This window comes from Taurulus bubalis (genome assembly GCF_910589615.1).
Source record: "Taurulus bubalis genome assembly, chromosome: 10".
In the NCBI taxonomy this organism is placed as follows: domain Eukaryota; kingdom Metazoa; phylum Chordata; class Actinopteri; order Perciformes; family Cottidae; genus Taurulus; species Taurulus bubalis.
The window spans coordinates 3144179-3156541 of record NC_136598.1 but is presented as its reverse complement, the minus strand read 5'-3'; the positions used below and the strand labels follow the sequence as shown (position 1 = coordinate 3156541).

Genomic DNA, 12363 nt, shown 5'->3' with positions numbered 1-12363 from the left:
GGCCATTTTATTGTCTGTGCAGTCTGGAACGCTGAAGGAAATGTATTTCTGGCAGCTCTGCAGACATGGCGCTGTGGTTGAACTTTTTACCCTAATTACTTTCCTACTAATGCCTGCAGCTTGCCGGAATCACTGTGGCTCCCTTCTGGCCCCTATCCGGCTCTGATGTGGTCAGCGTTTGTTGTGTATGGGGGGGCTGGGTTTGAGCTGAGAGTGGGAGGAGGGGGAGTGAAAAACAAAACAAATGGCAAAAGGGAGTACGAAAAGAATGTTCCGAAACAGCTTTTCTGTTCCAGTTATCATAGAACTGTAGATGCCGATTTAATTATCCATGCATGGACAAGAGGCCCCCCTTAAATACAAACATGCAAATCAGAACACAGTGTATGACGCTATGACAACTGGGCAAACTCCATCTTCTGATGAAGTGAATGTGATATGATGCAAAGCTCCAGAATGGCTACAAAAGATCCTGAGAGATTATGAGGCTGACTATAAGGTTACATGATGAGTTTCTGTGGTCAAAACCCCAACTTTGAATGTAGGACCAAGGTCTGCCTTTCTTGTTGCAATGGAGAGTTTGTGTTGCGTGGTGTCAATGCTTTCAGTGGCTCCTCTGCTCTGGGAAGAATACAATCTTGATGAGTACTTGTCCAGTTAATCACATTTTATTTTTCATATTCAAGCTCCTATCACCTGGACCCCAGTGAAAATCCAATCCTCAGAAGTATTTTCCATCCACAGCCTGAAGTTGGAGCATTAGTGTTGTTCTAGCAGAGCCAGCCTCGACTTTCCAACCCAAGATTGTATTTGTTTAGCATTTCCACAGCATGTAATTGTCATTCGTATTTGTGGAGCTTGTAAAACCTTGCACCAGTCGGAAATGTGATGACGTCCCTTAGTTGTAAATGCCTTTATTTGCCTGCTTTTTAATTCCTCCTCAAGCTTCCATCTATGCTTTCCTCAGCCACATGAACTTGTGCGGCTTTGATCCCCTGCTTTAGCTCACGTTCATAAAAAGATGTGTGCGGATTCTCTCAGTCAGAGGGAAAGTACTCATGGAATAAGTGCAGCATTGATGTGTAAATTACAATAACAGATGTCAACATGTTTCATATAGGAGAAAGTACACAGAATAGATTAATGATGATTGCACAATAATAAGGCAGCCGTAATGGTCCTTAATGGCCATTGTAAACAGCTGCATAAATAAAATTAAGACTTAGATATGGTTGTAAAAGTCACATTAAACATTGTGTTGTTAGGAAGTCGTCCAAGTCTGGTCCAGCGGCAGACAAATGAGCCACACATCCAGAGTTTACTGGAGGGCCAATCCTAAGGGAGACCAACTCAGCAGGTGTGCTTACTGATTGCTTTACAGTGTCGCAATTTAGGATTAGAAATGTCTAATTTGGAGTTTTCTACAGTTGACATTTTTGGTGTGAAATGCCTCAACATCTTTTCGGTGGATACATTCAGTGGATACATTCTAATGACTTTTTGGATCCCTTGAATTGTCACATAGCTTCACCAGAAGATCAGTAAAATGTCTCCACGTCCGCTCATTGGATTGACAATCAATGTTTGTCAGATGCTTGTGGTTCTCTGAGGATGTATCCTTATGACTTTGTTGATCCCCTGACTTTTCATGAGGCCAACATTGCCTCACAGCCATCTGCATGCGGAAAGGGGGCGCGGCTTATCTCCGTGGCTTTACTCCGTGAAAGCAGTTACTATTTCCGCCATTCGCCATTGAAATAACCACTAGTTCTGCTTTATCCTTGTTGAGGAAGTCCCACAAACGTCGGAACATCAGACGCCCCCGTGTCTGGGTTCATAATATTATCCGTACACAGCTCCGACTCCTCCAAAAAAAATGCGAAAAAGCCCAAAAAAATGCGAAAGCCAATCAGCGTTGAGAAGCTCCGCCCCTTGTCACCGCCGTCCTGCCGTTACTGAATCAAACTGCTGCTGGTCGCCTGCGGGAGCGCTGGAAGCGGCTTCGTCCTGGAGGAGTCGGAGCTGTGTGCGACTACGGATAATATTATGAACCCAGACACGATGTCGTTTGATGTTCCGACTTCCTCAACAAGTATAAAGCAGAACTAGCGGTTATTTCAATGGTGAATGGCGGAAATGGTAACTGTTTTCACGGAGATAAGCCACGGAAAAGCAAATGACGAAAATTAAGCACATAAAGTCGAGCGAGTAAACTCAGACGAAAAAGCGTTGCGGAAATTCACTTTCGGTGTGAATGCAGCATAAGGGTTGTTGTTCTTTATCCTTCAATGTATGCATTGTGCAACAACAGTTTAACCAAATGGAAGTATAGTGATTTTTTTTCTCTCACCATTATCATTTAGCTTGTTGTGTATCTGGCAGGGCCACTCCATTTTCTGCTTAATTTCTGGAGAAGCTTCTTGTCCTATCAGAGGAAGTAACTGAGCCAAGCCTCCTTTCCTCCATCTCCCTCGTTTTGTATCCTTTCAGACCCAGGGGCCAGTTTGAGTAATAGTAATTGACACATTGATCTAATAGGGCCATCATAATAGGCCTGTTACTGAGCTGGGGAATGGTGCTCGGCGTCACCTTAACATGTGCAAGGACTGACATCCCGCCATGATCCATAATGATAATTGTGATTTAGCCTTGCTTTCAACCTACGCCCCAACGTCCCCAGCATCAGGAAATTGTATTACATCTGACCCCGCATTGCCTCCATTAGAACTGGGTCATTTGTTCAAATACTGCAAAAGCAAAACAATTGAACCCTGTGCCATTTTGATTCTATAATAGTGGGTTATCATGGTCCCTTTGAATCAATTGTAGAGGCCCATTTTTCGGGATAGAGCTTTGAATTAGATTGATCGGACTCTGATAATGCTGAAATCGATGATAGAGCCGCCTAAAAGTAAATTATCGTCGGGTGATTTTTTTTTTTTTATTAATCTTAATGTCTGTGCTCTTGATTGGTAATGGTAGCTGAGCTGACCTTTGACATCTTGAGGGAGACGTTAACCATAAGGACAGAAAAATGAATCAGGGATTGTTCTAAACTTTCTTCCCGTGGCACCTCTTCTATCTTCTCAAGTACGTGTTCGCCGGGACCGGAGGGAGGAACACACTCACGCTGACATCCAAGCAGTGTCTCTCTCTTGCACGCACACACACACACACACACACACACACACACACACACACTCAAGTCTGTGTGCATGTACTGCACATACCCTTCCACAAGGCTTAATTCATGTGCCAGCCACAAAGATGGTTGTTGGATATTGGTGCAGCAGTCTTTTCATCTCAGATCTGTGGGTGTGTGTCCCTGCCTTTGTCTGTGTTAATTAATTGTAATTGCCCGTAAAAAATCATGCTCCTGCATCCGCAGATTCTTTGACGGCTCAATTCGAGGCTCATTTATTGACGTTCTAACAACACAGGGTAGCGCAACGAAATGCACTTGTAGTCCGCTTGATCTGGGATGCCACGATGGAGACGGGTCCCTCTGAAGATGTGGCCTTGTCTCAGATCTCCCGTTTTCTGGGTTAGCTTTCACCCTTTGGTCTTTGGTCTTATCTTAGTTCCCATCCCATCACTCCACCCTATCTTGCCGGAGCGGTCACTTCTCTTTTGGTGGCATTTGGTTCGGCAGGTCTAGCTGAGTGATCGGACGATGCTGTTGGTGGTGATTGTCCTGCGGGGAGCAAGGTTAATGTTAGCTTTTTTTAGTCTTAAGATAATCCGTATTTTATCTAATTTATTGATATATCATGACCATGTTCCTCCAGATATCATCACCTTTTCATGTATTAGTGTAGCCTCTAAACTAAACAGAAAAACAAGCTACCCTCAAACCTCAGTAGGAACTGTCTGAATATGATTGGTGCAACAGCCAATTACAATACCACCAAGTTCATAAGGCTACATTGATAAATGTGTCCCTCTTTTCATTTTACGTCACAGCTGCATCGACATTGTCTGAGCTTTGTGTACTTAGTTAACATGCTACATGGCATTACAATGTACTCATCTTGTATATCTGGCGAGGCCACTCAAATGCACTCAACCTCGGGTGCGGGGCCTTGTCTTTATATCAAGTAGTCATCTCTAATCAGACCATACACAGAGAAGTTTACATCAACATACCTTCTCACCTCTGCCATCTGGCCTATCCCGCTTGTTGGATTGTCAGTTTTAAAGATTAAAACTAAATGGTTGTAAACACTTTCCCTCGGAAAGGCGAGGGGGCTCTGCTGTACTCTAATATGTCTTCCAAAATGGAATTCTCTCCTCTGTTTGCCCTCGGTTCTGCACCATGTGTGTGTGTGTGTGTGCGCATGTGTCAGAGCTCTAATGGGAGAAGCAGATCTCTTTCCACCAGAAAGAAGAAAAGGAGCAATGCTGATGATTGGAAGGCAGACAGAGCTTGTCAGTGGAGTCGGTCAGTGGAACATGGTGTGCTGCCGGAATATTCAACATGGCTGAGGTCATCTGTGTTTAGTTGTAGTGGAAGAAAGTCTTCCCCTTTTCTAGCTCGTCATTTGAACAATGGCCAGATTTCCCTTGGTGGTTTGGCAACAGCTGGTCAGCTGGTTAAACGTGTTATTTCCTAATGGTGTCTTGCTCTGTCTGGAGTGTGCAGGAAGGGGCTTTCCTCATTGATCAAGTAATCAAATCAGCCTAATCTTCCTTCCTAACCTAACCCTCACCATCTAAATAGAATCACTGCTCGCATGCAGTGTCAATGTTCCCTTTCTCATTATTAACTCCACTTATGATTTATCCAAATTTACACAAATGTAACTTGAAGTTCCAGCCAATGCCTCCTGATTGTTCAGAAACGGTTCACGCTGAGACTGATGAGGTGTATAACTGCTCTCAGTATGCACAAGCGGACTAAATACACCGTTGAAAGCACAGGCTTAAGATTTATGTTCAAGTTTTCCGGTACCAGCATGTTGGGTAGGCTCCCCCACCTCACCGTCCTCTTTGATATGTTGATGGAGCTGCTGAGAGAAACAATGTAGAAATGGTTCCAGAAAAATGTGGCTTAATGTGCAAATGATTGGCAGGCAGTTTAATGGGGGAGTTAGTTTTTGACTGCCTGCATGCCTTGTGGTAAGAATCTCCAACTTTCCAACTTCCTCATGCTCAAATAATAGCCGATCAGTCTTGTGTATCCAATATTTGGCCTGTTCAATTTACACACGGGCCCGAATAATGAGTTTACGTCGCGCTCACACCAGCACTATAGTTAAAGCTCGTTAGAGGAGCCTAATTATGTTGCTTTGTAAAAAGGGCAAAGCTTCAATCTCACTGAAAACGACACAAGCTGGATTGGAGTGAGCCTGCGACAGCTCTTTCTTTTAGTTGTGGTGATCGTGAAATCAGTTTATAGTCGCTCCATCTACCAAACAGTCGTTGCAATGGCTGCAAAGAGGAAAAAAGCCAACACCCGTTCATTATCACCCCTGATGGGTTTCATGCCTGGTTTGTTTTGTCGTGGTATATTGTTGAAAAGGAAGGACATGCGAGGGCCGCCACGATGTTGGCAATGAGAACAGAGATTCTCAAGTTGTCTCACAAAGTGATCTATCAAGGGTTACACATGTTTGGCTCGGCCCCAAAGGTAATTAGAATTTCTTTTTTGTTATACTGCAGCAACTGTGTTCCACATAACTTGCCCTCTCAATCAATCTGCTTTTCACACATGTACCCACTTTGGGTGTTTATGTGGCTTTAAGGGATGCCTGAACACAACATGTTCTTTTTTGAGTTATTAATGCATATTTACAGTCATATGATGACACTATCATTTGAACAGAGAATAACATTAGTTGTGTGTCAGAAAATGTATGTTTTAAATAAGTATGTGTATCCTGCCCTGAAGTTGTATCAATAGGTCTGGATGAATTATTCAGAGACGGACTAAAAGCATTTGTTTTTCTGTTTTCAGGACCAGCCCTCCCTACTGTTGCGTTGACCTGTATTCTCTCCGGACAGGGGAAATGGTCAAATCAATTCAGTTCAAGACGCCCATCTACGATCTCCACTGCAACAAACAGTATGTCCCATCTAAAAACGGCTCGTACTTTATGATGCACAACATTTTCATTCTGCTAATGGACCTTTATTCTCCCTCTTCAAGTATTCTTGCTGTGAGCCTTCAAGAGAAGATTGCAGCATTTGACAGCTGCACCTTCACCAAGAAGTTCTTTGTCACAAGTAAGAAACTGTTTTTTTGTGAAGTTCAATTGTCATTCATGTCACAAAGAAGTTTGATTTAATGTAGATTGTCATCTCTTGTGAAATCAATTTATTTCCAATGGAAAATAATATTGATGAAATGTTGGGGAAACCCACAGTGCTCTCTGCTGTATGCAGCAGTGCAAGAAAGCAGCACCAATCAACTCTTCTCAACCCATTAACACTCACATGATCAGTGACTGGGTTTTACTTGGCTGTCATGCAAGCAGCCACCAAGGCCTGCTGTTCTCTGGAGCTCTGCATTCTGACTAAACTGCATGTAGACGTGAAGTGAGGCCCTCCATCTGAAGCTCAACAGGGGGGGCTGTTTACAACACAGCTCCTGCATCCTTCTGGCTGTTCCTGCCATGTCTGCTGCAGGAGGCTGTGAAAGAAAGGCCAGACTGCATTACAAGGCCATTGCTGTCCACTTAAGTCATTGACTGGAGTAAACTGACCTTACTGGCTGGCTTTAATGTGTCTCCTCTTTGTCTGCCTGCCTTTCCTATCAGTGTCTGAGCCACAGGAAACCAAACATGCTCAATAGTTATTAATCGTTCCTGAACGCAGGGGCCTCCTCTCCTTCGTTGTTTGGTCTGTTTGGGCCGGAGGAGCAGTAAACAAAAGGGCCCTGCTATGTGTGTCGCTCCGCTTCGGATGAGCCATCCTCCCGCCGCCTGTCCTCTCCTCCTCCAGGGAAGAGCTTTAGCGTCCAATGTTTATGTTCTGGCTTTGCATTCAAGTTGTGTGTGTGTGTGTGTGTGTGCTTTGAGCGGGGGGCTTTCTGTTCAACTGGATTCCACCGCCTCGTTTCTGAGTGGAACAATTCACAATGGTTTGGTACATTACTTTGGTTTGGTACGGTAAAAGGTCGTCTGTGTCATCTGGTTATATTGCGTTACCATGGAAAGAAAAACAATGATGGCTGTGCCTATTTCTCTGAAGCTGACTCATTTTTGTCACTACTCTTACAAACAAACTCTTCATACACATTGTATTGTCAAAAAAATCTCACACATTCCCAGGGGGAATGACAACAGATTGCTAGGCTTGCGGGGGGCGTTGGGACCATAGACTAAATGTGTTTTATGGACGACATGTCTGAACTTCCTTCCAGCTGTAGAAATCTATCCCGGATGTGGGCGTGGCCATCCAGCGCTTCTGGCCAATCACGAGCAGAGCGGGGTTGCAGCGGGAGAGCCAGCTAGCTGCTACGTTAGCAACATCGCAGCTGTTAAGCTTAATTTATGGTTCTGCGTCACGTCGACGGCGATCAGTCGTCGTTGAGCATTCGAAGTTCTGCGTCGAGGGAACGCGTCGCTCTGCAATTAACCGCCATGCCGCCGGGGGGGCGTGGCTGTGTGGCTGTGTGGTTTCAGGGGTTATAGCCGAATCTTTGCCACAGTAAACAATGGCGACCAAGTTGGAGCGGCTGCATTTGGAGTTGGAGCTCATCAATATTGAAGAGCAAATGCTTATATTGCAAATGTTGAAGCGCAGGCGACAGAGAAGACGTTTGCGGAAAAAGCGGATTTTTTGGAGGTGCACGTCAGGCTACGGCGTAGGGGTCTGCGTCGACGTGACGGAGAACCATAAATTAGGCTTTAGTCAACCAAGAATGTCCAATCAATGTTTTACAGAGTTTTTTTATATATATATACGCATTGCATTTTCTCACAGCTTCCTTTTTCATATGGAATTGTTTGACCTATGAGAGTTTTCAGGAAACTGTACTGCACTGTAAACGTCTGGCCCTGTGGTTCGTTGGTTGATAACGATCCCCCTACCTTTTCCCTTCACCGATACAACGCCTCCAGTCTGATCTCGAGCGCACAGCTGATCCTCTGGTTCACATGAAGTAACCTTTCTGTTAGAACACGCTGTGTCTCTCTGCCATCCCTCCTGTTGTGAGTCCTCGTTCAACTTGGACCAACGTTCCTTCTGGTTTTCAGATAATGAAAGTGACATTGCGTGACTGAATGCGGGGCGTTTCGTGCACATGAGGCAGATGCGATTCACACAGGATGCGGTTTGCTCTGCACCCGCCACTGCTTAACATCGCGGCACGCTCCACCCAAAGTTCAATCAAGGGGCGCCCTGAGCCCACGCTGTGCTCCGCCCGGCAACACGCCGTCGTGGCACCGCACAAGACATTGGAAGTAATAGTAGTGCTGCTTTTTGTCTTTTTACCCAATATACATTTTCATATTTGAATGTTGTTTTTTTTTCCCCTTTTTTTTTTTACAATTCAAATAGATATCCGAATATAGAATATTCGTTTACAGTCCTACTACATTTATATTGCCTTGATGGAAGTTGCTATTATTGGTAGAGCTAGTTGTTTCTTGTTGCCATGCTTGGCAATAAACACTTTCTGATTCTGATTCTGAAATGGAAGCAGTAGCGACACCAGTAAAAGTAGAAGTTTTACTTTACATCCGAAAGATGGACATTTCAAATGGGGACCATCAGAGCACGAGGCTCAGCCATTGCCTCGCTCACAGAGGTCTTTCAGGATTCAGCCTTCAGAAGCCTGACCCCTCTTCAGCCCCCCTGCTCCCCACCCAGGATGTCAAACACATGTTATCTCACTGCCTGGGCTCCCCTCGGCCTTGGAGAAGCACAAAAGGCTTCTCTGGCATTACCAGCAGCCCTTGTGGCTTACCTCAACCCACTTTCTCCCCACCAGCCCCCTTTCCCCAACGCGGCACAGTAAATTACTGTCTCCACCTCATCTGCTCCCTGAGCACTAAATTATTGTCAGCGAGCCATTTTCCCCACACCTCCACGCACTTACATTAGCTCTGTGTGTGTGTGTGTGTGCGTGCGTGTGTGTGTGTGTGTGTTTGTGTGTGTGTTTGTGTGTTTGCTTGTTTGTGTGTGTGTTTGTGTGTGTGTGTGTGTGTGCGATTAGAGCCTGTGTTTACGCACACTGGAAACTGTCCCTGTCTGTATCTGCTTGCATTTAAAGATATCTATGACAATATCAATCATTACTCCAGTCTGTTTACAAGCACATGTTTGTCTGTTTTCGGTTGATTCTGTCTTGCAGCAGAAGTGATGGTTTTTGCTTTTTAGTCATAGCTACTCTTGTGTACTTTAAGATTATTGGTTGCTATTTTTATTTCTGCTCATAGCACACTGTGTGTGTGTGTGTGTGTGTGTGTGTGTGTGTGTGTGTGTGTGTGTGTGTGTGTGTGTGTGTGTGTGTGTGTGTGTGTGTGTGTGTGTGTGTGTGTCCACATGGATTCTTGTGTTAGTCAATCAGCAGAGGAGCCATCCTCAATTTATTGGGTACCACAGTCTCCATTTGCTCATGCTGTGCACACACAGGCCTGCAGCCACGTCCCCCACATTAGACTCACAATTATCTCGGCAAACAACAGACTCCCACAAACACGTTAATGGTTTAAGATAGTTACAGACCCTCTCCTTCTGGAGAAGGCTGATGAAAACCCCCTGCATGTGTTCCTATTTTTACGTGTAAACTCGTGTGGTTATTTATTCCTATTGTAATCATCATTGGTGCCTCTGTTATTTCACCATCTTGACGTCTTTTCAGGCTGCTATCCCTGCCCCGGCCCGAGCCTAAATCCAATAGCTCTGGGAAGCCGCTGGCTGGCCTACGCCGAGAACAAGGTACACACACACACACACACTGCAGAAGTACCTTATCAGAAAAGGGGACTTATTTACAATCCCAAAAATGCATTTGATCTGACTCTTTAATCTGTCTGGATAAACAACTCATTCCACGAAGAGTCCAAGAGAGATGATAACATTTTTCAAAATCAACAGATGCATAGGAGTTCTCTGTTCTTCTCTCTGTAATGGGATTGTTAAGTACTTAGAAAACCCAGAATGTTGTATTGTGCACTCTACAATACATTTAATGCATAATAGTGTTTTGGTGCTGGCCCACTCAAGTAATTGACAGATGGGGCCACTGTTTGTGTGACTGCCTAAGGATTTCCAGAAATGACAAAATCTAGTTTTTTTTTGACAGTAAGAGTAATACTGGAGCCATTTAAGTGATATGGTATTTTAAATTAAATCAGTGCAGATTGGCTGTTTGGTTGTGTAATCTTTCTTTCAAAGCAAAACCAATTTCCTCCAAAGAGTGAAGAGGGGAGGATTTTAGATGTCGAAAATCTGAGTTAATTTCTCCAAATGTTTCTTTACAAACTCTACATCTTCTGTGGACGTATGTCTCGTATCCATCCGTTGTGTTTTTGCAGTTGATTAGATGTCACCAGTCTCGAGGGGGAGCGTGTGGTGACAATGCACAGTCCTACACAGCGACAGTGATCAATGCTGCCAAGGTAAGAGAAACGAGCTGTCTACATGACAGTGGGTTCATTTACACAGCTCTACACTAGTCTACTTTACACTTGAATTTATAATATTACTATTTTACTTTACATATACAAAGAATATATGTGTTTTAGCTTCTGCACTATTCTATGTTTAAGTCTTAGATTCTCATTTTTACTTGCATGATTTTCTCTTTATACATATTATATATATATATATATATATATATATATATATATATATATATATATCTACATATCCTCTAGAAATGTTGTGCACATGACAAATGAAGAACTTGAAATGCAGAAACATGCAGAAAAATGTTCCCAATCATAATCTACTTTTCATTACTGGATATCAAAGCAAATAGATTTGAATGAGCGCGTACGGTATGACACAAACTTACAGTTTCCAACTAAAAGAAATTGCAGTGCTTTTTATTGTTTTTCCATCTATATATCCTCAGCCATGTCTCCCTACAGAAGTTGTTACTGTAGACTAGTTTCCTTTCATTTTAAATGTTTCAAATGAGTTCTCTTGTTTGGTCTGCAGCTATAGGCCTGTTGCTCTGTCTTTAGCCTTCGCTCGGATAAAATAGCACATAATACAGTATTTCCAGCTCTGCCTACACCATCTGTAAATGTGCTGACATTGGATCCACCTGGCCCGCCTGGCTGACTGGGGCTGAGCTTATGAGACACTTCATCAACCTGCCTATCTGATTCTCCCACTGTAATCTACTTCCCTCCAATGGTCTTGTTTCACTCATCTCCACAGGGTAGGGAGTCTCAGAAGGCACACTAATAGCCAACAGCCCCCTTTGATACCAAGTGAAAATCATTCCTGCTCTGATTTAGCGGCTTGCTAACGCATGCTAACTACCCAGCTCCTCGTATGGTTCTAGTCCATCTCCTCATTTGACCCCCAAGGATCTAATTGATTTACAAAGAGCGATTGTGTCTCTTCTCCTTTGTCTAATGAGTGCCAACAGCTCGGGTGAGAGAAGTCTCACGCTAATGTTTATTTTATTCAAGAAGTGACGATGCACATTCATTAACATGAGCCATCATTGAAGTGTGCCAGGTTTAGTCATACAGGCTAATTTAAAATTTTCGCCTGCAGTCCATCATTAACAGGCTAATGGTAGTGTGCTTCACAAAGAGCACTGTGTCGCTAACAGGTTGGCGGAGCGACGGTGTGGGGTGGACAATAGTGGGGGGGGATATTGATATGCAGACATGCAGTCTGCTTGCCCACCATCTCCTCATTTCGGACTATATATCTCAATATGGATGACAAGGTATCTCCTTCTGGCTTGTGGCGCGACACGCTGGCTCTTAGTGCTGACGTCCAGAGACATGGAAACAAAAAGGGGGAGGGGGTAGCAATAAAGTGTAATGGCTTTTTGTAAGAAAGATACAAGAGAGAGTGCAACAGCTCTGGCCAATTGGACTCCTTGTTCCAAATTTGCTCTGTTATGGTAAATTTGTGTATCACATAAATCCTGCTGCCCATCGCTCCCGGGTGTATGGTTGAGAAAGACCTTTCACATAAATTAGGTTGTAATTTGTTTAGATGGCGACATCAGGCTGTGTGTGTGTGTGTGTGTGTGTGTGTTCAAGTGTTTTTGTCAGCCATCAGACAAGGTCTGCCCCCGCCACCCTCCACCGGCAGATCAATAGCCCCTGTTTGGACTACCACTAAGAACTCCACAACTGCAGTGATTAGAAAACACATTAGTGTTGATCAATTAGGAGCCAAACGCCTCACTTAATAATTGATGCCTCTTCTGGCATTTTACAC

The 12363-nt window shown here is 44.0% G+C and overlaps 1 protein-coding gene across 2 annotated transcripts in view; it reads left to right on the top strand.

Annotated features, from left to right (window-relative positions):
- bcas3 (BCAS3 microtubule associated cell migration factor) overlaps positions 1-12363 on the top strand; it is a gene marked incomplete at both ends in the record, with an annotated part of 311433 nt that overhangs the window by 28524 nt on the left and 270546 nt on the right. For both annotated transcript variants that reach the window (XM_079225410.1, XM_079225409.1), the window contains 4 exons: positions 5957-6064; positions 6149-6225; positions 9809-9885; positions 10485-10568. In XM_079225410.1, coding sequence (XP_079081536.1) covers positions 5957-6064; positions 6149-6225; positions 9809-9885; positions 10485-10568 — 346 coding nt within the window. The remainder of the gene's footprint in view (positions 1-5956; positions 6065-6148; positions 6226-9808; positions 9886-10484; positions 10569-12363) is intronic.